General features: G+C 37.9%; 1 protein-coding gene across 1 annotated transcript in view; it reads right to left on the reverse strand.

Moving 5' to 3' along the window:
- LOC150103107 (protein spire homolog 1-like) overlaps window positions 1–27499 on the reverse strand; it is a 298045-nt gene that overhangs the window by 67421 nt on the left and 203125 nt on the right. The window contains exons 8-9 of the mRNA XM_090398095.1: window positions 12428–12545; window positions 2217–2320 (exon numbers count right to left, since the gene is read on the reverse strand). Of these exons, the coding sequence (XP_090254221.1) occupies window positions 2217–2320; window positions 12428–12545 (222 nt within the window). The remainder of the gene's footprint in view (window positions 1–2216; window positions 2321–12427; window positions 12546–27499) is intronic.

A 27499-nucleotide genomic window follows, 5' to 3' on the forward strand; every position in this document is an offset into this window, starting at 1 on the left:
TAACTATTTATTAGCTTATTGCTGATATTTTGCTGGTATTCTATCCAGCATCTTCAGAGCACAAAAACAGTTTGTCACAGTATGCAAAACAACCACAATCCGGTATAATAATGAGACTAGTTTGAAAATTGCAATGTACCACACAAAGTCCTAATTAAGCACCATCTATGGAAGGGGAAAAAAAAAAACAGAGAGAGAGAGAAAGCAGGTATTAATTTGGTCTTAAGATGACCGTCTCAAATCTTTGGCAAATTCATAGTCATACTTGATGAGGTTTGGAGTATGTTTAAAGGCTTCTGTTGATTCCAGTATCAACCCCTCTGACTTATAAAAGCTTCTGTACAGCACTTTTGTTTTTTTCCAATTGATTCTGTGTGCAGGGGTATCTAAAGCATGGTCTGTTAGACCTGACTTGCCATAGTGATAATGCCAGATGTATTTTTTATGATCACCGAGGCAGATGTCCACAGTTCTTCCTGTCTGTCCATAGTAAGCTCGATCACACGAACAGGGCACTTCATAGACTCCTGGTTGTGATAAAGGAGAGATTCTGTCATTAGGTGAACAGATGAGAGTTTCCAATTTCACATACAGTTTAAATATGGTGCAAAGTTGATGTTTATTAAGCACTCTAGATATCTTTTCAGATGTGCCTTTAATGTATGGGATGGTGACAGTTTTGTTGTAGTCTTCTGTGGTAGACAGTGGGAGGGGGGATTTCTAGGGAACATTTAGTATTTTGTCTATCTTATGGAGATTATAGCCATTGGCCAAGAAGGTGTGATGTAAGGTGAGCGAGTTCAGCAGTAAAAGCAAGGTCACTGGAACAAGTCGCTCTAGCTCTGTGGGTTAGTGTTTTTACGATACCATATTGTTGAGATTGTGATGGTGTGATTGTTTGTGTAAATATCTCCCTGCATGTGTGGGTTTTCTATAAACTGGGAATGATAAGGAACCATCTGGAAGATGTGTGATTAGCGTATCTAGGAAAGACAGACAGACATTAGCTTCCAGTTCCATTGTAAAGTGGATTTTGGGTGTTGGCTATTTAAATGCGCTAAGAGTGCATCCAATGTGTCTAGGCCATGTGGCCAAATAGCAAGCACATCATCAACAGAGCATAGCCAAAACCTTGGTTTGAGAGTGGCTGTATTGATAGCTAGCTTTTCCAAGTGTTCTATGCAGAAGTTGGCTAGGTGGGGGGGGGGGGGGGAAGCCCACTGCCGTCCCATCTAATTGTTTGTATATTTTCTCTTTCCATGTAAAATAACCTGCCTGTATTGTGAATTTAAATAGTTGAAATATATTAGGGGTGGGGGAGTGCGACTTTAGTAAATCAAGGGTTTCAATTAACAGTACATTTGCGAATAGTGAGATGACATCAAAACTCACCACCATTATGTCTGACCTTTTTATTTTCTAAAATACTTTTTAGGTGGATAGAATTTTATACAAAAGAGGGAGAATTGTTTGTGAGAGTGGCTAGTAGCCTGGCTAAATGTCTATCAAGTTTATATGAGACTGTTTATACTATCACAATTGGGCATAAGGGTGTACCTTGTTTATGAATTTTTGGTGCTCCACATATCCTGGGTTGTGCAAGAAACTCAAGCCTTTCCACGTTAAAACACCCACGATATATGGAGCACCAAAAAGTAATGAAAAATTGATCATAGAATAAACCTGCAATTATCTGCAACTATATGGTGATAATATATAAGTAAAAAAAAAAGTAATCAAAATTTTCACAAAAGTGCCTTTGTATCTCCCCCCCCCCCCCACAGAAAAAAAACCTTTCACATATCCCTGTGAATATTATTATTGTTATTATTCAGGCCTCCATGGAGTCAAAAGACTCATCTTATTACTCATTCCGTATTACACTTTGGGAAACACTATTCTTCAGAAAAGTCCCTGAAATCCAACTGTTAGGTTTCAAACCTTCAATGGATAGGATGACAAAAATAATTGTTTAATATAATTCAAGTAGTCTTAATAATGCTTAAGATAGAAAGATTATAACTAAAGCCAAATCTCATGGAATCAGTTACATTATTACTGTTTTTTTTAGGGGGGGGGGAAGAGAGATTAGATTATTAGATTTTGCCTTGGCTGGAATTAATACTTATTTTTAATACATTAGATTTTAAAAGAGTGTTTTCTACTCTGTTTTAAGTGATTTAATTATTTACATTAAAGAATTCTCATATATTTACCTCAAAACTTGAAGACAGACGAAGTGACAAATCTGCTTTAATTAACCGACGATGTGGCTGAGGAGTCTCATCTGTTTCTTCTAGTTTCGTTCTTGAAGTTTCAACTAAACAGAACAGTTGCAAACCAATTATTATGTCATGACATTTATAAACATAAATATAATAGCACATCATAATCATGAGAGTTTTGCACTTGAAGTTAAGAAAGCTCAGAGGTATTTCAAACTGATGTGCTAGAAAGGCTTGGTATCTTTAACATGATGTGCTAGAAATTATAAGCTATGAGTAACAATTCTGATGAGGGGAAAAAAAAAATTAAATCCCACTATACATCTATCTTATTTTGTTTTTCCATAGTGGTTATTATTTATTAAAGTTTATTATTATCATCATAATCAATTTCTGATATCTATTCTCAAGGAATATACCTTATCCATTATTACTAGCTTACTATCAACAATTTATTATTATTATTATTTGGTAAACTCCATGGAGTCAACACTCATCATGGGATGCCGATTCAACCAGCAAAGTGTCTATCCTAATGAGCTTTGAAGTTATTTACACTATCTGCACTCAGGCAATGCATTCCTCACTCACTAAGAACTCTCCACGTAAAAAACTTACTCCTCACACCCTTCTACATCATCAACAGAGCATAGCCAAAACCTTGGTTTGAGAGTGGCTGTATTGATATAGCTAGCTTTTCCAAGTGTTCTATGCAGAAGTTGGCTGGGGGGAGCCCACTGCCATCCCATCTAATTGTTTGTATATTTTCTCTTTCCATGTAAAATAACCTGCCTGTATTGTGAATTTAAATAGTTGAAATATATTAGGGGTGGGGGAGTGTGACTTTATACACATCTTTATACCACTTCCATGAAACATGCAGCTATTCATGAAACAATTCATTTTTTCCCTCTGTAACCAGTTTTATTTAATTTATATATTGAAAAGGCCATTCAGGAAACTAAAGATAAAATAAATAGTGGCATAAAGATAAATGGTGAGCAAGTCATGTGTATAAGATTTGTTGATGACATAGCTCTTGTAGCAGAAAACAGAACGTTAAAAACAATGCTAGAATTACTAAATAATAACCTTGAAAAATATAAAATGAAAATCAAAACAGATAAGACTAATATCATTGCTACAGGCAAAATCCCTATCAATACAGGGCATATAGACATCAGCGGGAAACAAACAAAACAAGTGAAAAGCTTTAAATATTTAGGAAGCCTAATAACAGAAGATGGCAGAACAAGAGAAGACATAAGATCAAGAATAAACAATGCAAAAGCAAAATTCTCTAAGATGAAAAGCATTTTAACAGGAACCCTCAACCTACAATTGAAAAAAAAAATTAGTTAAGACATTGATATGGAGCATTGCACTGTATGGATGTGAAACCTGGATTCTAGGTAGAGAAGATGCAAGAAGATTGGAGGCTTTTGAAATGTGGTGCTGGTGCCACATGAACAACATAAAATGGACAGAAAAAAAATCAAATGAACAAGTCCTGAGAGAGATAAACAAAACATGAACTCTAATTAAGTTGAAAGTTTATTTTTCACTAGGTTAGACTATAATAAATTTAGTTTAATCCTTTATCCCAGTGAGAGCAAACAAAGTTTGCACCTGAAAATATCTTCAGGACTGAATATAGTGTTGTACTATATTACCTGGGTAAGTAGTGCAATACCAAGGCAACTCGTAGCAAAGGTGGAGCAAGCTACCAACACTCCTATCTCAGTATCTCCCATAATGCAAAACACATCTCCTTGTGGATATGTATACTGTTATGCATTAAGGGATTGGCCACTACCCAGACTAGTTTCGACCTTTATTGAGCTCTCTTCAGTGGGAGCCAGGCCCAGAGTTGGAGATACCAGGCAGAAGCAGTAGCAAGGTCATCTTTACCTATAGGAGTTGCCAAAAGGTTTGCCACCTTTTATTTTAAATTACTCTGGATTTAGAGAAAGACGTTGAAAGTTTATTTTTTACTAGGTTAGACTATAATAAATTTAGTTTAATCCTTTATCCCAGTGAGAGCAAACAAAGTTTGCGCCTGAAAATATCTTCAGGGATATTTTCAGGAGCAAACTTTGTTTGCTCTCACTGGGATAAAGGATTAAACTAAATTTATTATTGAACTCTAATTAAATCGATCAAAATTAGAAGGGATAGGTGGTTTGGACATATACTTCGACATGATGGACTTGTGAAAAGAATAACTGAAGGCAAAATAGAGGGGGAAAAGAAGAAGACGCAGACCAAGGAAAAGCTTCCTTGACCAAGTCAAAAACAGCACGGGTTTCAGGAGTTACCAGGAGGCTAAGAAGAAAGCCAATGACAGAGCAGAATGGAGGAAATTGCTGCTGAGCTACCAGTCCCAAGACTGATGCAACAGATGAACCACCTGTCCACACACACACACACACACACACACACACACACACACACACAGAACTGTTCTGTCATGGATTTTGCAATCTCTTGTGTGTGGTGCACATGGAGATATATAAAAACAAACAAAAAAGAGGGAGAGGAGAGGAGGAGAAAAATATTGCAAAATATGAATGACAGATTATAAAATATAAGTTTACTTCAGGAGAAATCCAAATAAAGTTGAGGCCTTTTTTGAATAAAAAAAATTCGTAAACATTGATCCAATATTACACAGTTACATAGCAATGGCTGTTTTCATTAAAAAAAAAAAAAAGGCAATGAAGTTTTCATTTACAAAAAAAGAATACGTAGACACACACACACACACACACACACACACTTGATAAAGTTTATTCAATAATTTGCAATTCATATTTACAACTGGTTTCTCAAAAATGCCATCTTAGCCTCAATACACAATAGCACAGTTGCGGCCCGTACATAAGCACTGCGACACTGCAGCACCCCCAAGGAAAAAAAATGAAAAAATTAAATTTCGTTTGTGTTTATAAATAATAACAATGCTTACAACATTATATAAATGCAATACAACATGTTAAAGGTTACAGCTTATGTTTTAATAGTGACTGAATAGTTAATAATTCGAATTGTTCGATTAACGCTTTAGATTACGAAACAAATACACTGCCATTTTTAATTTTTTTATGTTGGGCCCATATACAGGAGGTTGGTTGGTCACCCTATAGTACGTTAGTACTGTATATGGGTGGTGAGTTGCAAAATAAGAAACTTGTTTACATTTGATTTGAACACCTGTATGTTGTATTCTTTGGGAAATACATCTGGGGGGAGACTGTTCTACAGTACTGCAGTAGCAAGGATGAATGAGAAGGAAAAGAAACTTGTTCTGTGGGTTTCGAGATGTACTGTGAAAGGAATGTTGGGCGGCAGCTGTACGTGTTCCAATGGGCTTAGTACAAGGTGGGGGAATTATTGATGCTGTTTCAGATGAGCATTTTCCATGGAAATATTTATAGAATATACAGATTGCAAAGACCAAGCATCTATTTGAAAGTGGGGGGGAGGGGTGAGTTGGTGAGGGATGGGTCATTTATTAGTCTAATTGCTCTCTTCTGTATTACTGAGTCAAGCATTTTGAGGGAGCTTTTTGGAGCCCCACTCCAGATGTGAGAGCAGTATTCGAAAGTTGGGCAGATTTGCAACTTGTATAGTGTTAACAGCCATTTAGAGGTGAAGTAGCGTCTTGAGCAAAAGAGAAAACCTAGTTTTTTGGAAGCTGAGAATGCAATGGTTGTGATGTGTTTATACCAGGAGAGGCTTGATGTCAAAGTAATTCTGAAAAGAGAAATTTCATCTTGTCTGAGGATTTGTGTGTTATCAAAAACAATGCTGGGGGAAAATGGTTCTTTTATTGTGAGAAATAAGACAGAACTGGGTTTTACTAGCATTGAAGTTGACAAGGTTATCTGAGCCCCAATGGCAGATGGCTTGGAGGTTAGAATTAAGGGAAGTGGTGACTGATGTTCTGTGGGTTGAGGCGAGTTGTGTAGAGTAGGATTTATCAAATGAAAGGGAGGAATGTCATGTGCTATCATCTGCAAAACTGTGTATTGGGTTAGAGGTCAACTGAAGTAGGTCATTGATATATAGAAGGAAGAGGGTCGGTGAGAGAACTGAACCTTGTGGGACCCCACAAGGATTGCGAGACCCCACAAAGATTGGATGGCGAGAGGATAGGGAGCCGTCTACCATCACACACAGTGTGCATCCAGACAGGAAGCTGGTAATCCATCTGCAGCAGTCCTGAGGCAGTCCAAATGATAGTAAGTCTTTGTGCCAGACTCTGTCAAAGGCTTTGGAGATATCAAGTGCAACTACTTGGGATTCACTGAATTTCTCCATGGCGTTTGTCCAGTGATGGTGATGTATGAGAGTAGATCTCCTGTTGAACGGCTTGAACGGAATCCGTACTGGTGGTCGCTTAATAGCCGGGTACCTTAAAGGTAGATTAGGAGTTGAGAGTTGATGATTTTCTCCATTACTTTAGATAGGACTGAAGTGAGTGAGATAGGGGTGGTAGTTAGATGGCAGTGATTTTTCACCCTTTTTGGGAATGGGTTGAATATAGGCCAGTTTCCAGGTGTTGGGATATATACCAGTGGAGTAAGAAAGTGTGTACAGGTGACATAGGATAGGAGTCAGTTCCGATGCACAGACCTTCAGGATAATTGGAGGAATGCTGTCAGGGCCAGGAGACTTTTTTGTGTTTAATTTAGACAACAGGTTTGTGATGTCTTTTTTTGGCAAAAGGATACAGGGGGCATTGGAGGCAGAGTGTGATGCCAGGAGATTAGCTTTTTCTATGGGTGATGTTGCAATTGAGCCATCTGGGTACGATAGAGGTGGGAATAGTGTAGGGCAAAAGTTACGGCCAATTGCTTTGGCAAGAGACCAAAAGGCACGGCTGCCATTTGGACAGGCTGCAAGCTTCCTGCTTTTGGCATGTTCAAATTCTGCTTTGGAAGTACTGATAATTTTCTTGCATTTGTTACGGGCTTCAGTACAGGCATTGAATAAGGATGGGGTTCTTGATTTGAGCCAGTTGTGGTATGCCTGATTTTTCATTTGTACAGCCTTGGCACATTTTTTGGAAAACCAGGGTTTAGTTAGGGGGAAGGCAGGTCTGAGTAGTGTGGGGAATATATGTTTTGATGCCAGTGAGGATCACTTTGGTGATGCGTTCAGTGCATGTTTGAACTGGAAGACCGAAACAATAGTCTAACCATGAGAATGAAGCATAGTAGTCTCGGAGACTGTCCCATTTGGCACTGTTATAATGCCAAACTACTCTTGTGTGGGAGTGACTGTGTAAGCGTTGTTGCATGGGGGAAAGAGATGAGCACTAAGTTGTGGTCAGAATGGCCCAGGGGGGCTAACTAGATTCACTGCATATTTGGAGGGGTCATTAGTAAGGAAGAGATAGATCTAGGGTATTTGGGGAGTGGTTTGGGTTATCTGGTATTCTGGTTGGTTTTTGAACAATTTGTGTGAGGTCATTGGTGACTGCAAACGTTTCAACAAAATGCAGCAAAATGTCATTTAATGCAGCATCAGAATTATCATGTTTGGCCAAATGCAGCCAGACTCGCCGATATTCGTTTGCGCTTGCACATTACAAGCGATTCCGACACTGCTCGTTTGGGCAGCGTATTATATGCTTGTGCGCGTTATTTCTGTGAGATATGAAACTTTTATTATTGGTGTTTGTTCGTGACGAGGGTGAAATATTTTTAATATGTAAATTTATTTATTAATAAATTGGTTATTGATCAGGAATAAAAGAATTTTTTTATTTTTATTTTGTATATGCAGCATCCCCACTTAAACTTTTCACCGGCCGCCACTGCAATAGTATCACATGTAGCTCACGATCTTGAAACACACAAGTGCTTGCTTACTGTAACCAGCAATTACTGTCTGTTGTTGTCTCATAACATGCAGTTTTGTATGCCAAAATTCAACTCTTCACCATGTTTTTTTTTTAATGCGGTAAGTGGTGCTTGCTGATGGCATTACTGTTAATGTTGCATACCAGTATCCAACTCTTTTCTTTTGTGTTAGGTTCCATGGCTTGCCTTAGCCAAGTAACCTGGCTTCTTAAAAACCTAATCATGCTAATTATATGGTTAATCCTATCTCCATTATGTGCTATGGTTGTAAGTTGTGTATGTTCTTCTTGCCACATTCCATGTTTTGCAGGATGAAAATCCTGCAACCTCCATATGAGACCAGCTAATTCACCTTCAACTGAAAAGTCCTAATAAAGGTTCTTTGCATCCTAAACAGGATTCAAACTCTGTGCAGTTGACAAGGATGATGCATATATATATATATATATATATATATATAGTATATATGTATCAAAAGGCATTTATGACCTTGTTGAGCTACATAATTCAAGATAGGATGCATGAGGAGTGTTTGTCAAGAGGAACGATAGAAAGAGTGGCTATGGCAATTAAGAGAGGTAAAAGGGTGGATGAGATGATTGTGATGGTAGGAACAAATGACTTGAGATGTAATGTAAGTCAGGCAATGAGAGATATGAGATTTTTGCTTGAGGCTGTAGGGAAGAAGACAGAGAGAGGAAAGATAGTGTGCATGTTGCCTAGGTATGATAATGACGAGCTGAGCAGAAGAGCGGTAATATTGAATGACATAATAGCTAGAATGTGTGACAAGAAAGGACTGGAATATGTGGATTCTTGAAGTTCATTTGAGGACAGAGGAATTGTATGCAAGAGACCGCTTACATTTGAATGAGGTAGGACATAGGCATCTGGAGATATTGCGGTTCTGAACGAGTCAGTGTGTCCCAGGGAGGATGGTAGCAGGGGTGGCATCTTGTAGGAATGGGTACTTGGGAGAAGGGTGACAGCATTAGGTAACACTGAGCCCAGTGGAGTCTAGAGGGGATAATGCTGGGTATAGAAACAACAGCATTTATATGCTTTATACTAATGCCAGGAGTATCTGCAATAAGGGAGAGGAATTGGTGGCACAGATAGCATTAGCCTGAACAAAAATTATTGGGATCACTGAGACAGAAGAAGATATAATAACAGGAATAGAAGTCGCTGGGTACAGCATTTTTCGGCAGGATAGGAAGGGAAAGCATGGTGGTGGAGTACTGCTTATGATAAGTGATGCCTTATGTCCCAGTGACACTAATGATTTTGAAAGCATATGGTGTGAGCTAGAGGTGGGCAAGACAGGATATTTAGTGGGGTGTTGCTACAGACCCAGGAGATGTTTAGACAGTTGAGTTTGGCAAGTGCAAGAAGAATGATTGTTATGAAAGATTTTAACTACAGTAGTACAAATTGGGGAGAGGAAGATGCATAGCAATAAGGGAATGGAATTTCTAGAATTCTTGAGGGACAAATGTCTTAGGCAACATGTAATAGAGGGAAAAAGAGGTTCAGGAGTTTTGGATTTGGTTATAGCATCAGAAGAGTTGATGATAACTGAGATGACATCTCTCCCACCAGTTGGAGAGAGTGATCATATGGTTTTGACTTAAAAAATGAATAGACATGCAGGAGTATCAAAGAGACAGGAACGTATGTGGAATTATAAGGCAGGTGATTATACTAGTCTAAGGCATCAACTTGGGGAAGTTTCATGGAGGGAAGAATTGGAAGGCTGGATATCATTAGTGTGAGGGAAATTGGGAAAGAATATTTGTTAGCAGCAATAGTAAGTTGTATACCACGAGTGAAGAAGAGACACAATGTGGATGACAAACAATATTAAGCAGGAATTGCATGCAAAAAAGAGGGTATGGAAGAGATATATAAGGAGACAGGTGAAGAGAAGATGCATGAAGAATATAAGACACAGGCCAGAAGAGTGACTAGTAGGGTAAGGAAGTCAAAACTGGAATATGAAAGGAGATTGGCCCTAAGATCCAAAGAAAATCCTAAGGAATTTTTTTTTAGCTATGTGGCCAGTAGGAGGAGAAATGACTGGAAGAATGATATTGCAGGATAAAAATAGGAATAGAGTGACTGATGCAGAAGACATAGTGGAATGGAATTGTTCAATGAACACTTTATTGGAGTATTTCATCCTGGAGAAGTCAGTTTTAATAATAGAGTGGATAGGGCAGGTTCAAGGTTTAGAGGTAGAGGAGGAGAGTGTTTCAAATACTGAGTACTCCGGATGTCAGTAAAGCTGAGGGACTGGATGGTATTTCATCACGAGTTTCGAGAGAATGTACTAGGGAACTGACAGTGCCTTTGACCTGGCTTTTCAATGAAAGTCTGGCTGCAGGAAAGTTGTGCATGGAATGGAAGGAAGGTAAGATAGTGCCATTGCATAAGGGTGTTAACAGACTGGAAGTGTCTAATTATAGGCCAGTTTGCATGTCATCAGTAGTTAAGATCTTGGAGAAAGTAGTGAGGGACCGTATACAGCATTGGACAGATGAAGGTAATGTTATCTGTGAGAGTCAACATGGATTTATGAACGGGTGCTCTTGCTTTAGCAATATACTAGCCTTTTATAATAAAGTTACAAGAACATTAGATGAGGGAAAGGTATATACTGCAATTTTCTTAGACTTAGCAAAGGCATTTGACAGGGTGCCACATAATAAGCTGATATTTAAGTTGCAGCACATGGGTCTGGATGTCAGATTGGTCAACTGGATTCAGGATTGGCTGTCCAATAGGCATCAGAGTTGTGTATGTTGGGACAGTTTCAAGGAGGCAGAGGGTTACAAGTGGGGTCCCACAACAGGGCTCAGTACCGGGACCTATATTGTTTAACCTTTATATCAATGATATTGTCAGTGGATTACAAGGGACATTCAGTTGTTTGCAGATGCGAAGCTGGAAAGGATTATTAGTAATAGTGCAGATGTGGTAGCCCTGCAAGAGGATTTGAATAAGCTAGACAGATGGGCAAATGAATGGGGGTGTCGGTTTAATGCAGCAAAATGTAAGGTCTTGAGGTTTGGGACACATCGATGGGATGCTGCATACTCTATGGGAGGAGTTATACTGGAGGAAGTAGGGGAGACAAGAGATCTGGGGTTGATGATTGATAGAAACCTGAAATTTAGATGACCTATTGCAAAGGTGGTGAAGGTAATACAGAGGATTGCTGCAATAATGAGAAGGACACCGACCTGCAGAGATAAAATGGTTATCATTCCATTGTATAAGACCCTGATCAGACCACACTTAGTCTATCGTTCTCAGATTTGAAGGGGATAAATTAACTGTGGAAAGGATACAAAGGCAGATAACAAAGATTGTTTCAGGACTGTACTATTTTAGTTATGAGGATCGGCTGAGGGAATGTGGACTGCAGAGTTTGGTGGATAGAAGAAGGAGAGGTGATATGATTGAGACTTTTAAATTGATGAGAGATGGTTACAGGGTTGACACTGGGAGTTCTTTTGCTTGGTTGAACAGCGGGAAGGAGTGATGACAAGAGGCCATCCCTGGAAGTTATGAAAGGAAACTGTTTGCAAGAGGATGAGGAGTGGTTTCTTTGCATGGAGTGGTGAGAGCGAGAACGGTCAATGAGTTTAAGGAGTGGTATGATAGACTGCGTTTCTTGGGGGGGGACTTCCCCCTCGATGAGTTATGATAGACTTTGTGTTTCTTAGGAAGGACCCCTTACGATGAGTCTTTTAACTCCATGGAGGCCTGAATAATAATAATAATAATAATAAACTGAGAAAACATGACCACACCTTTCCCCTCTTAAACATCATAGAAGCAAGACACAATGGAATTCCTCTAGATTTCTTAGGAAGAAATAATCCATCAAATGCAATTACGACCAAAAAACATCAGTAATTAGAATAATCAAGACATTCCTTTTGCTTACTTTTTTGTGAAATCTCAAAGAAGGCATCAAACAAAATATGTTCAGTATAATAAGATTTAGAAAGAGTGAATTGGTGCTAGTTTAAGTTGTGAGCAATGGTTTTATCACTGTACTAGATGTAATAATTGCCATTTTTTAGATGTGATGCAAGTGTGCTATATTTGGTTAATAAATGGTTAATAATAAAAAATTAATACATAATAACTTATTACCAATAAGTTAATACAGACAAGATGTAACTTTTCATCATTTATTATAAGGTAATAAAGCTTGAAGAAACAAATAGTAACTTCATTTATAAATACATTCTTCCATTTACTGTAAAGGAGATTTTTTAAGTAAAATAAATATGTTTGGTAACAATAAATCATAATCACCTGCTACTTCTCTAGAAGGAACTGGCTTTAATTTATGTTGCTGTTTTATGGAAGCCATTAATTTCTCATAAAGGCTTAGCTGGCGAGGAGGAGTAGGGGGTAGTTTTCTTTTTGATACCTAAATAAAGATTACAAATAACCTTCATGCACAGAAATCAATTATATGTGATAAGGCATATTTCAAGAACAATTTTTTTTTTGTTACTCAGAGAATGTATTTTAAATGCACATCAATTATTTTAATCAGTCCTAAATATTCTGTAATGAACTAATTTTATAAAAGTAGCTCGCAAAATATATTTGAACTTAAGACCTTCGCCACCTTACTGTGAAAGTTTTCTTTATAAGGAATCATAATGATAACAAAACAGCTTTGTGTTATGAAGCTGAACTACCAAGAACCTGCGTGCTCTGGGAATCATTCTACTGAAAAATGAAGTTCCATATAACCTAACAAGGTTATATGGAACTGTTCCTTTCACAGGTCTATCCATATACGGATGCTGTGGTCTGTACAATGAAAGTACGGGTATGAATATTTATATATATTATACAAATAACATTTCATTTACAAAAACAGACTAACTATATAGATTAAAATCAAACCACTTTTTAAATTGCATGTGTTTGTTTTACTGTGCACATCTTTTTATTACTGTTGCAAGCTAGCATATCTTTCTGGTCAGTACCAGCTATGAAAGTACACCTTTCAACAGCAATGTTCAACTTTTGTTTTATGGATATTTCTGCAACCTTGAAGAAAAAATATTTACCAGTAATGCTGAAGCGTAAACATGTTTGCAATATGCTTCTATGAGTATATCATACAAACTGATAAAACATTCGAGGAAAGAGCTTTTTCCAAGGACACAAAGTTTACTTTATGTCCTTAATGCAGATTAAGTCTAATTGTTTAACCTGGTTCATGCTGAACTTAAATGGAGTAAAAATGGCACAAAGAAAGAATCTAAAGCAATGGTTGGCCCTATCTCTTCTGAATTAGCAGACTACTTCAAAAAAGTCTGGAAAATAAACACATTATTATTATATTCACATATGCCTTCACTCTGGAGATGCTATGTTGGCTTGCTTTGAAAAAGAAGCTTCCTCTTAGACACATTAATAACATTTATCCTAGTGAAAGCATTCAGTTTACAGTCTGCTAGAAACCCATACTTACAGGTTAATATGTATTCAATCATCCTTTTATCATGTTGTCAAGACACTGGTGCATATAGCTCACATCATCTGTTCTACTGAAAGAGAAGCAGATTGCTAATGTATGCAACCAATCAGACATGCATTATATCTTGATAAATATCAACCTTTAAATGGAATCAATCAAATGATAAGTTTTCATATCCTACCATAAAGTGATACTGGAATGAAGAGGTGCAAGTCACTTGGAGAAACTGTTGCTGGAAGGTAGAGAAGTGAGTATAGAGAATGAATCAGATCAAGTGGGAAGTGATGTGGAAGAGCAGAAGAGTACAACAGGAGAGATTGAAGAGGTGGCTATGAATCAGGAAGTGAGTGGCATGAGTATGAAAAATGAGAGAATGGGTGTGCCAAATGAACAGGGAAACGGCAAGGCTCAGGGTGGACAGGGGTACACAGCATGAGAAAGAGGATGCTCCAAGAGGATTTGAGAGCATGTGCAGACAGGAAAGGAATGGGATGACCTGGGATCAAGAGGAAACAGTTGGAATTGAAAAGGGGTTCTAAAATGAATAAGCAGAAAGGGAAATGGCCCCAGTCGAGCATGGAGAGATCACATCGAATGAGTGTTATCAGTGGAGCTAGCTGTAGATCCAGGAATGAGCCGTTGTGTTTTTATACAAATGCTAGAAGTACAAGAAACAAGGCAGATGAAATGGTTGCACTAATTGAGACTGTTCACCCAAAAATTGTTGGAATAAGTGAGACATGGTTAGAAGAGAACAGCATCCTGATAGGAATAGAGATGGAAGGATATGATGTGTTTCGTGAGGATAGAAGGGGTAAAAAGGGAGGGGGGGGGAATGCTGATCATAGAGAAAGGATTATGTCCATACAAAGGAGCCTGTGTAGCTCAGTGGATGTGGCGTTTGCACACCACCGCGCTAGGCCGCACGAAGGAAGTCTTGGTTTCGAGTCTAGTCGGCGACTAGAGGAAATTTTTACTAAGCCTTTTTTCGACCGGTTCCCGAGTTAGTCGATCTCTGGCACGGGTAAGCAGGTTTTTCCTCCCGGAAACTCGGGTTTTTCGTCCTGTAAACTCAAGAAAATCGACCGTAGAACCCACATTATTTCAGACATTAAATACATTGTGTTAGGGTTAGAGACCACGAGATGGCGGCACATTTGAGCCGTCTCTCTTCACTGCGTACCGCTTAATTAGTGATAGCTTTGGGCCATCTGTCTCTGATTGGGTACCAGTGGAGATTGAACTGCCCACTCAGTCTCCAAAAGTTAGATAGGGCTAAATGGCCTCGCCTACTCCCGTATATACGGGAATAAAAAGGCGTTAGCTTATTTTTTTTTTTTTTTTTTTAAAGTAGAGATCAAGAGGGATATAGTGCCAGTGGTTTTGAGGCAGTATGGTGTGAGATAGAGGTAAATGGAATGAAATACTTGGTTGGATGTTGTTATAGACCAGGAAATGTGGATGGTAGTGACTATGAAATGTATAAGCAAATTATCCCAGCAAATCAGAAAACAGTGATCATTATTAATTATGGCATATATTAATTTTAATTATGGCAATATAGACTGGAATGATGAGATAGCAACTGGAAGTAAAGAAAATGAGTTTCTTGAGTTTTTGAGGGATAACTACCTCAGAGAGTATGTAACAGAGGGCACATGAGGATTGAGGGTCTTGGATTTGGTTATCTGATTAGAAGATGTAATTATAAATGAAGTGTCAAATCACTCACCAATTGGTGAGAGTGACCATGAGGTGATTACCTAGATGGTTGTCAGCAGTGTGAGGACCTCTGTAAGAAAAGGGTATATGTATTAAGTATAGTTTCTGGGAAAATTCCCATGTTACTCCTCTTAAACACTATTAATATAATTACGGCTGTTTTTGTTTAGGATAATAAACAAAAACAGGATATAATTATAGCCTGTTTTTGTTTAGGAGTGTCCCTTATTTTAATACATTGGCTATCATTACTCAAAAAAGGGGTATATATATATTTTAGGGCATTATGGGTGAGTACAGAAGGCAATTATGGCAGAATAAAAGAGGTGGAAAAATATTGCACATACCTTGTTTTGGTTCCACGATGCTTTTTAATTCCATGATCCTGTTGAAGGTTGTTTATAAATGGGGGAGAAGAAGGGGGGGAACATAGAGGTGTGTTTTGGCGTGGGAAAATAAGTTTGGAAACCCGGGTTACTATTAATAATATATATATAAATATATATATATTATTTTGTTTAGGGCCACATTTTTTGTGGGGGGGGGTGAGAGAGAGGGGGGAACGGTATGCTTATGTGGAAACTGGAACAGGGGATGCCCCTGTCCCAGTTTCCACATAAGTATACCCTTCCCCTTCATTTCCCTCCTCTCACCCCCCCCCCCACAAAAAATGCTGCACTAAACAAAATAATATATATCATCATCATCAATTTCCTGCCATGTACCCTCAAGGGATATGTACACGATATGATAGTACTACATGAAACAATTACATTATTACTAACTTCCTATCTACAATTTTCCTCCAAATCAGTCTGTTACTTGTCAAGACTCCAACATTATCAGATCTTATATTCCTATCGTCTAAGGCACTTCGTACCGTATCAATCCACCTATATCTTGGTCTTCCTCTGGGTCGTTTTCCTGCCAACCTGGCAGAGAACACTTGTTTTGCTAATCTTTTCTCTCCCATTCTATTTAAGTGACCATACCACCTGAGATTCGCTCTGCTAATGCATTCCTGGATGCTGACAATGTCAAGTTCTTTCCTAATATCCTTGTTTTTAACATGATATTGCCATTGATGCCATCTGTTCACGCCTCTAATCTTTCTCAGGACTCTCATATCGGCGGTCTCTAGTCTTTGGTCAAGTGTTTTACTTCTGACCCAGCTCTCAGATCCATAAGTTAAAACTGGTTTGAACACTGTCTTGTATACAGCTAATTTAGTGTTCCGACTAATTTCTCTCTTATTCCATATGAATTTATTCAATTGACTTCCCACCATACCAGTTTTGTTGATTCTGTTGTCTATTTCTATATTCAATTTACCATCTTCACTAAAAATCGTGCCTAAGTAGCTGAAATGTTTTACTTGTTCCACAGGTTCTCCATTCACAACACAGTTAACATTTTCACTGATTCTGCCTATTTTCATTGTCTTTGTCTTTTTATTGCTGACCTTCATACCATATCTATTACAACAGTTATTCAATTTAGTCAGAAAATCTTGCAGACTTGTAGCGGATTTATTTAGAAGTATAACATCATCCGCATAAAGCAAAGAGCTGACATTAACATCTCCAATTTTGATATCATATTTAATACCACTTTCCTTCATAATGTGATCCATATAGATAACGAATAACAGAGGGGATAATGTACATCCTTGTCTCACACCAGATTTAACATTAAATCATCTTCCTGTACTTCCTTCAATTCTAACTGCTGACTTACAACTCAAATAAGGACTAAGTACTGCTTGATATAATGCCCCATCGACACCGTATAACTTTAGCGGACTGAATAGCTTCTCTCTTGGCACCTTGTCATATGCCTTTACCAAATAGACAAAACTTAAATACAGATCTTTGTTATATTCCCATGCTTTCTCACCTATTTGTCGTAAAGTGAAGATCTGATCCTGACAGCCTCTATTTGGCCTGAATCCAGCTTGTTCTTCACCAAGCTTTTCTTCCACAATTCTTCTCAATCGTATCTAAAGTATACTTGCATAGATCTTGCCAGGAACACTTAGTAGGGAAATACCTCTGTAATTCTCACATTCAGTTTTGTTTCCCTTTTTATATATGGGTACTATGAGAGCTCCACTCCAATCATCGGGAATTCGTCCCTCTGTCCAGGCTTTCGGAACTATGCAGGGCAGCCACTGTAAGACTTTTATACCACCATACTTCAGCATTTCTGGTCGAATATCATCCACTCCTGCTGCCTTTCCACATTTTAAGCCTTTGATGGCTTTTTCTACTTCAAGTATGGATATGTATTCCTGACTGCATGCCTGGTCAGTGTTTTTTACCACTGTGCTGTCATCACTGCTTCTTTCATTTAGCAGTTTTTCAAAGTAATTACTCCATACTTCAAGGAAATCTTTTTCTTCCGTTTTCATGTCACCTTTACCATTTCTAACTCCTTTTACGGGGTGCTTAAGGGTCAAAGCTGTATAACTGAGAGGAGACCTCCACATAGCCTTTAACGGAATGCGGAGAACCGACCAGGGCTTCTGACCTAATGTCCAATCCTCACCTTCTCGTGGAGCATCCTGTTGGGTATCTACTTGGATACTGAACGAACGAGGATGGGCAGGCAATTTGGGATTTAGCCGACAAAATTGTATTCTTATTGGTTAAACCAAAATAAAAAATGATGGTACAACATGACAGAATTTCATGCCGGCTGGGGCACCACCCGGTTAAACAAGGCCCCCGTTGTTTTTGCCAGGGAACCAGGGCGAACAGTCAGATACTGGAACAAATCTGAAAACAAACCTCAACTCAACATCACCAGAATTAAAGATCGGTACTATCAACGTAAGAAGCCTGAATGGCAAAGAAATGGAGCTAGCTGAGGAATTAGATAAGTACCAGATTGACATAATAGGGGTGACTGAAACAAAAAAGACCAAAAGTGGTGAGATCTTTCTGAGCAATAAATACAAAATGTTATATTCAGGCAATGACAATCAAGGAAAAGAAGGAGTAGCCATAGTATTCAACACAAAATACGAGGCTAATCTTCTTGAATGGCAGTCAGTCTCAAGTAGAGTAATGTGGGCAAATATGAGAATGGGGAACTGGACAATGAGACTTATTTGTGCCTATGGTCCCACAGAAGGTTCTACTAAGGTAGAAGTGGAGGAGTTTTTTTGAGGCTTTAGAAAAAGCAACAGACACAATGAAAAATGAAAAGTTGGTCCTTGTTGGAGATCTAAATAGCAGAGTAGGAAATGATTGTGAGACATACAAAAATATTTTGGGAAAATTTGGAGAAAAGAGCAAAGCTAATAATAATGGCAAATATCTGTTGGATTTCTGCTCAGGACATGGACTGGTTATTACTAACACCATGTTCCAACATAAAAATGTGTACAAATTCACATGGAGAGAAGAGGCTAGGAATAAGAAAAGTCTCATTGACTATGTTATTGTTGATAGTGATGTTTTCTCCCTGGTGCAGGACACCAGAGTGTACAGAGGATTTGAAATTGGAAGTGATCACTATTTAGTCTTGAGCAGGATAAAATTGAATTTAATATTGAAAAGAATAACACGTAAGAAAGTTTTAAAGCGAATAAAAGTTGAGCAGCTCTCAGATGTGAACTATAAGACTAAAATACACAAAGATTATTGAAGAAAAAATGAAAGAGTTTGAGAACAGGAATCAAACCTTGGAGATTCAGTGGCAAACTCTGAAGAAAACATTGATTGATTCTGCCAGAGAGGCATGTGGTGAGTTTGTCTGTAAGGATAAAAAAATCAGAACTCCCTGGTGGACACAGGAAGTTAAAGAGGCAGAGAAGGAAAAGAAGAAAGCATATCAAAAGTTCCTGTCAAATAAGTCAGCTTGTGCTCTTAGAGAATATAGAGACAAATGCAAGAATGCTAAAAACTGTGTAAAACTAGCTAAACAAAAGTCATGGGAGGACTTTGGCAAGAATATAGAAAATAAATATCAAGAAGGTGGCAAAATATTCTGGAGGTTGTTGAAGAAGCTTAAGAATGGAGGAAAGAGTGCTGTAAAAGGAATTAGAGATGATAAAGGTGACATGAAAACTGGAGAAAAAGATATCCTTGAAGTATGGAGTAATTACTTTGAAAAACTGCTAAATGAAACAAGCAGTGATGACAGCACAGTGGTAAAAAAACACTGACCAGGCATGCAGTCAGGAATACATATCCATACTTGAAGTAGAAAAAGCCATCAAAGGCTTGAAATGTGGAAAGGCAGCAGGAGTAGATGATATTCGACCAGAAATGCTGAAGTATGGTGGTATAAGAGTCTTACAGTGGCTGCACTGCATAGTTCAGAAAGCCTGGACAGAGGGACGAATTCCCAATGATTGGAGTAGAGCTTTCATAGTACCCATATATAAAAAGGGAAATAAAACTGAATGTGAGAATTACAGAGGTATTTCCCTACTGAGTGTTCCTGGCAAGATCTATGCAAGTATACTTGAGAAACGGTTGAGAAGAATTGTGGAAGAAAAGCGTGAAGAACAAGCTGGATTCAGGCCAAATAGAGGCTGTCAGGATCAAATCTTCACTTTACAACAAATAGTCGAGAAAGCATGGGAATATAACAAAGATCTGTATTTAAGTTTTGTCGATTTGGAAAAGGCATATGACAAGGTGCCAACAGAGAAGCTATTCAATATGCTGCAGTTATATGGTGTCAACGGGGCATTATATCAAGCAATACTTAGTCATTATTTGAGTTGTAAGTCAGCAGTTAGAATTGAAGGAAGTACAGGAAGATGGTTTAATGTTAAATCTGGTGTGAGACAAGGATGTACATTATCCCCTCTGTTATTCGTTATCTATATGGATCACATTATGAAGGAAAGTGGTATTAAACATGAGATCAAAATTGGAGATGTTAATGTCAGCTCTTTGCTTTATGCAGACGATGTTATACTTCTAAATAAATTTGCTACAAGTCTGCAAGATTCTCTGACTAAATTGAATAGCTGTTGTAATAGATATGGTATGAAGGTCAGCAATAAAAAGACAAAGACAATAAAAATAGGCAGAATCAGTGAAAATGTCAACTGTGTTGTGAATGGAAAACCTGTGGAACAAGCAAAACATTTCAGCTATTTAGGCACGATTTTTACTGAAGATGATAAATTAAATATAGAAATAGACAACAGAATCAGCAAAGCTGGTATGGTGGGAAGTCAATTGAATAAATTCATATGGAATAAGAGAGAAATTAGTCGGAACACTAAATTAGCTGTATACAGAAAAGTGTTCAAACCAGTTTTAACTTATGGATCTGAGAGCTGGGTCAGAAGTGAAACACTTGACCAAAGACTAGAGACCACAGATATGAGAGTCCTGAGAAAGATTAGAGGCGTGAACAGATGGCATCAATGGCAATATCATGTTAAAAACGAGGATATTAGGAAAGAAATTGACATTGTCAGCATCCAGGAATGTGTTAGCAGAGCTAATCTCAGGTGGTATGGTCACTTAAACAGAATGGGCGAGGAAAGATTAGCAAAACAAGTGTTCTCTGCCAGGTTGGCAGCAAAACGAGCCAGAGGAAGACCAAGATATAGGTGGATTGATACGGTACAAAGTGCTTTAGACGACAGAAATATAAGATCTGATAATGTTCGAGTCTTGACAAGTAACAGACTGATTTGGAGGAAAATTGTAGATAGGAAATTAATAATGATGTAATTTTTTTCATCTAGTACTATCATATCCTGTACACCCCCTTGAGGGTACATGGCAGGAATTTGGTGATGATGAACTCCTTTTACAGCACTCTTTCCTCCATTCCTGAGCTTCTTCAACAATCTCCAGAATATTTTGCCACCTTCTTGATATTTATTTTCTATATTCTTGCCAAAGTCCTCCCATGACTTTTGTTTAGCTAGTTTTTCACAGTGATTAGCATTCGTGCATTTGTCTCTGTATTCGCTAAGAGTACAAGCTGACTTATTTGCCAGGAACTTTTTATATGCTTTCTTCTTTTCCTTCACTGCCTCTTTAACTTCCTGTGTCCACCATGGAGTTCTAATTTTTCTATCTTTGCAGACAACTTCACCACATGCCTCTCTAGGTGAGTCAATCAGGGCTTTCTTCAAGGCTTGCCACTGAATCTCCAAGGTCTGATTCCTGTTCTGAAACATTTTCATTTTTTCTTCAATAATCTTTATGTATTTTAGTCTACAGTTCACATCTGAGAGCTGTTCAACTTTTATTCACTTTAAAACTTTCTTACATGTTATTCTTTTCAATATGAAATTCAATTTTATCCTGCTCAAGACTAAATTGTGATCACTTCCAATTTCAAATCCTCTGTACACTCTGGTGTCCTGCACCAGGGAGAAAACATCACTATCAACAATAACATAGTCAATGAGACTTTTCTGATTCCTTGCCTTTTCTCCCCATGTGAATTTGTGCACATTTTTATGTTGGAACATGGTGTTAGTAATAACCAGTCCATGACCTGAGCAGAAATCCAACAGATATTTGCCATTATTATTAGCTTTGCTCTTTTCTCCAAATTTCCCCAAAATATTTTTGTATGTCTCACAATCATTTCCTACTCTTCTATTTAGATCTCCAACAAGGACCAACTTTTCCGTTTTCATTGTGTCAGTTGCTTTTTCTAAAGCCTCAAAAAATTCCTCCACTTCTACCTTAGTAGAACCTTCTGTGGGACCATAGGCACAAATAAGTCTCATTGTCCAATTCCCCATTCTGATATTTGCCCACATTACTCTTCTTGAGACTGCCTGCCATTCAAGAAGATTAGCCTCGTATTTTGTGAATACTATGGCTACTCCTTCTTTTCCTTGCTTGTCATTGCCTGATTATAACATTTTGTACTTATTGCTCAGAAAGATCTCACCAGGTTTTTTCTTTTTGGTTTCAGTCACCCCTATTATGTCGATCTGGTACGTATCGAATTCCTCAGCTAGCTCCATTTCTTTACCATTCAGGATTCTTATATTGATAGTACCGATCTTTAACTCTGGTGATGTTGTGTTGAGGTGTGTTTTAGGGTTTGTTCCAGTAGCTGACTTTTCGCCCTGGTTCCCTAGAGAAAACAACGGGGGCCTTGTTTAACCGGGCGATGCCCCAGCCGGCATGAAATTTTGTCATGTTGTACCATCATTTTTTATTTTGGTTTAACCAATAAGAATACAATTTTGTCGGCTAAATCCCAAATTGCCAGCCCATCCTCGTTCGTTCAGTATCAAAGTAGATACCCAACAGGGTGCACCACGAGAAGGTGAGGATTGTACATTAGGTCAGAAGCCCTGGCCGGTTCTCCGCATTCCTTTAAAGGCTATGTGGAGGTCTCCTCTCAGTTATACAGCTTTGACCCTTAAGCACCCCAATAATATATATATTATTAATAGTACCCGGGTTTCAAAACTTATTTTCCCACGTCAACCCCCCCCCCCCCCGTTATAAACAACCTTCAGCAGAATCATGGAATTGGAAAGCATCGTAGAACCAAAACAAGGTATGTACAATATTTTTCCACCTCTTTTATTCTGCGATAATTGCCTCCTATACTCACCCATATTGCTCTAAAAATATATATATATACACCTTTTTTGAGTAATGATAGCTAATGTATTAAAATAAGGGACACTCCTAAACAAAAACAGGCTATAATAGCCGTAATTATATTAATAGGGTATATGTGTAACTACAAAGGGGGGGTGGGGAATTTTGAAGATATCAGGAGATAGCTTGCTGGTGTAGCATGGAATGAGGAGTTAGCTGCAAAGGAGATCAATGTAGCTTGGGGGATTTTCAAAAACTCTCTAGTAGATGCAATGTCTACATGTATTCCAAGGGTGAGAAGGTTAAATAAGGTAAGTGTGAAATGGATGAACAAAGAGATTAAGCATGTGGTACAGAAAAAAAGGGCATTATGGAGGCAGCATAAGAGAAGTGGAAATAACCGATTCCATGAGGACTATAAAGACCAGGCAAAATGGGTGACTTGGTTGGTGAGGGTAGCTAAAGAGAGGTATTAACAGCAGTTAGCTAATGAAGCCAAAAATAATCCGAAGGAGTTGTTTTGATATGTAGCCAGCAAAAGAAAGAATGATTATGGAAGGATGACATTGACTGGAGAAAATGGTATAAAGACAGCTGTTGTAGAAGGTGTGGTGGAGATACTTAATGAACAGTTCATAAAGGTCTTTCAAATCTTGTGAATGTGACTTCATGGAGAGACAGAGCAGTTGATGATGGGGAAGAGAGACTGACTGTAACTGAGCAAGAGGAGTATGGGGAGGTGAGCATACTAGATGTAAATAAGGCTGTGGGACTTGATAATATATCACCACATATCCTGAAGGAATGTGCCGGGGAGTTGACGCCAGCCTTGACATATTTTTTTAATATGAGTCTTGCACTGGATAAAGTTCCTAAGGAGTGGAAGGAGGGGCAAGATTGTGCCACTTCATAAAGGAGGTGATAGAACTCAAGCATCAAACTATAGGCCTATCTGTGTGTCAGATGTTGTGGTTAAGTTGTTGGAGAAGCTTGTGAGAACTAGGATTCAGAATTGGGTTGACAACAATGGTATTATCTTTGATGGACAGCATGGATTTGCCAGAAGGAGGTCATGTTTTAGTAATCTACTTACTTATTACAATAAGGTGACTGCTTCCATGGACAGAGGAGAAGGATACACAGTAATATATTTAGATTTTGCAAAGGCTTTTGATAAATTACTGCACGAAATGTTGATAGTCAAACTGGAGTGGATGGGGTTGAATATTAGATTGGTGCATTGGATTGGAGACTGGCTATCTGATAGGTATCAGCAAGTTGTGTTATGGGAGGGGGGAGCGATATCCAGGAAAAGGAAAGTTACTAGTGGTGTGCTTCAGGGCCATTGCTGTTTAACTTGTATATTAATGATATTGGTGAAGATTTGGATGGAGATATTTAGTTGTTTGCAGATCAGTGGCGGCCGGTAAAAATTTAAAGTGGGGGTGCTGCATATACAAAAAAACTTTTTTTTTCTTAATCAGTAACAAATTGATTAATAAATAAATTTACATATTAAAAATTGTGTTGTGTCTTGAATAATCAAAAATTGGGACAAAAGATTAATTCTATTCAGGAACAACTATTGATTGCAGGCAGAGAATGTTGTGCTTTGGAAAGGAAATAAAATTGTACATTATAACTTTAAGGCAAAACTGAAGAAATATTAGTATAAGAAATGTGAGATTTAACCTGTTTGTACAGGGTCAAATAGAGAAATTTATATAAGATTATAGTTTAATTAGAGTATCCCATTTTATGTATTATATGAATGCAAGTTGAATGCAAGCCAAAGTCCAAGGGTCACACTTTAGCTGTCTAGAATAGCGTATGGCCTAAGGGAAAGAGAAATTATAAGGAAAAACGAAGCAAGAACGCATTCTTGGAAGAGCGCCAGCACACGTGGGCGAGTGTCATGCGGTATAAAAACGTAGCAAAGCGCGAGAATCTCAGAGAAAAAAAAAAGGAAGAATATAAAGGTCAAGCTTCCCCCCCCCCCCAACACACACGAGGCTTTTGGGTTCCTTTCCTGCGCTCGTGAACGTTGGCCACTGCTCTCCGCCAACGTGAAGATTCCGAGTCGGTCGTAGAAGTCGTGCGAGGCCTATTGATGTTTGCGAGGAAAGGTTAGCTATCTCTTCATAACAGAGTAGCTATACCATATCGAGTGACCAGTAATCCAGATGTGTGCCCGCAGTACCGGAGAAAGTCTAGAGCAGCACATCGCCTTATCGACTCGGGGAACCAGGCCATACTGTTATCGTAAGTGACCCAGAGAAGCACAGAACAAAGGTGCCTTGATGTCCAAACAAGGCTGATGATAGAACAGAAAGTCATTCCATGGGACGGTAATGTAAAAATGTTAAAGTATCTGAATTCCTATTAAAGATTTGTGTGAACGCTATAGGCTAATTTTGTGTATGGACATGCTGTAGAGAACTTTAGAGATTATCCCAATTTGGCAGTGACCTGTCCTTGTTTTTAAGAATGTCTTCCATAAGGGATCTGTGTTTGAGATAACTGAGACATATTGTGAGATATGAGTAGTGATTAGAGAGTGATTGAAGATAATGTTAAATTAAGCCAGAAATTTGTTTGTTTATAGAAAAACTCTGGGGGATCTAGTTATTATTCATGTATTCTTGTGTTAGTAATGATATCAGAATTTTACTAGGAAAGTGATTATGTTAACCATGTACTTTAATTTTCTCATGTATATCTTTTAAACCTAAATAAATATGTTTTATAGCATTCGCCTGAATCTAGCCTGTCTTGTGAATTCAAATAGCCACCCATAAAATTGTTATCGAACCTTGCGGGAGAGATATATGAATATAAGTTGATTTTTTAGACCACGACTGCATGCAAAGACAAAGCGAATTGAAATTAGTTGAATTAGTGTTAGAAAGTTTATTACTGTGTATTACTCTGAGAGAGCAACCTTGGATAAGAGTCTCATCTAGCCTATATATTGGCTGACGCAGCAAAATATAAATTCGTCAATATTTAATGATATAATTGAATATAGAGCATCGATATAATAGCAATAAACACAACACAACAATTGCTTTATTAAAAATCTTTCATCTTCACCACAAACAAACACCAATAATAAAAGTTTCGTATCAATAGCAATGACAAGTGCAAGCGAATATCGGCGTTAGATCGCAGTGCATTTGTTTCGTGTAATGATAATTGAAAAAATATAATTCTTTTCATATTTTCAACAGTGACACTCATCATAATTCAGCCTTGTATGTATAATAAATAAATAATTATATGTTATTTTAACAAAATAAAATAACATTTACAAAAAAATAGTTCACCACGAACGCATGCCAATAATAAACGTTTCATATCTCACAGAAATAACGAGCGCAGGCATAAGATACACTGCCCAAGCGGCAGTGTATCTAATGATGTAACGTGCAACGACAGCAAACGAATATCGGCGCTAGATTGCAGCGCATTTGTTTCATATAACGATAATCGAAAAAATATTATTCTTTTCATATTTTCAACAGTGACATTATTCATAATTCAGCCTTGTATTTATAATAAATAATAATTATATGTTATTTTAACAAAATAAAATAAGATTTACAAAAAATAGTTCACCAGGTACACGCACCAATAATGAACGTTTCATATATCACAGAAATAAAGCATGTAAGCATACTAAAAATACACTGCTGTTTGAGCAGTTACAGTTGGGAATGACGTAATGTGCAATGACAAGAGCAAATGAATATCAGCGTTAGATCACAGTGCATTTCGTAATCTAAAGCATTAATCGAACAATTCCAATTATTAACTATTCAATCAATGTCAAAATATAAGCTGTAACCTTTAACATGTTGTACTGCATTTATATTGTTTATAAACACAAAAAAAATTAATTTTTTCATTTTTTACTTGGGGGTGCTGCAGTGTCGGAGTGATTATGTACGGGCCGCCACTGTTGCAGATGATGCAAAGTTGGGACGAACCATGAAGAGTAGAGAAGATGTTGTGGCCTTACAAAAAGACTTGAATAAATTGAGTGATTGGGCATGCACGGGAATGGGGATGCGAGTTCAATGTTTCAAAATGTAAAGTTTTAAAATTTGGGAAAAAAAGATGGGATGCAGAATTTATGCTTGGTGAGGATATATTGTCAGAGGTGGAGGAAATAAGAGATCTGGGGGTGATAGTGGATAAGGATCTGAAATTTAGGGGACACATTGCCAAAATTGTGAAGATAACATACAAGCTTCTGGAAGAGGACACTGACTTGTAGAAGTAGGGAGATTCTTGTTCCATTGTATAAGGCTTTGATTAGGCCACACACATGGACTATTGTGCCCAGATTTGGTCACCTGGTTTTTCAGAAGGATGAAGAGATGTTGGAAAGGGTTCAGAAGAGACTAACTAAGGTAGTTTCTAACCTCTGGAATGTCGAGTATGAGGAAAGATTGAGAAGAATCAACTTGCAGAGTCTGTGGACAGGAGGAAGAGGTGATATATGATAGAGACCTACAAGTTATTAAGGGGTTGTTATAGGATAAATAAACCGTGCCTTAAACTGATTCAATTCAAGTATGCCACTGTATATGCATCTCTCTTTTC

This window comes from Typopeltis vanoorti, chromosome 9, assembly GCF_054136105.1.
Source record: "Typopeltis vanoorti isolate ZY-2024b chromosome 9, IOZ_Tvanoo_1.0, whole genome shotgun sequence".
Taxonomy (NCBI): domain Eukaryota; kingdom Metazoa; phylum Arthropoda; class Arachnida; order Uropygi; family Thelyphonidae; genus Typopeltis; species Typopeltis vanoorti.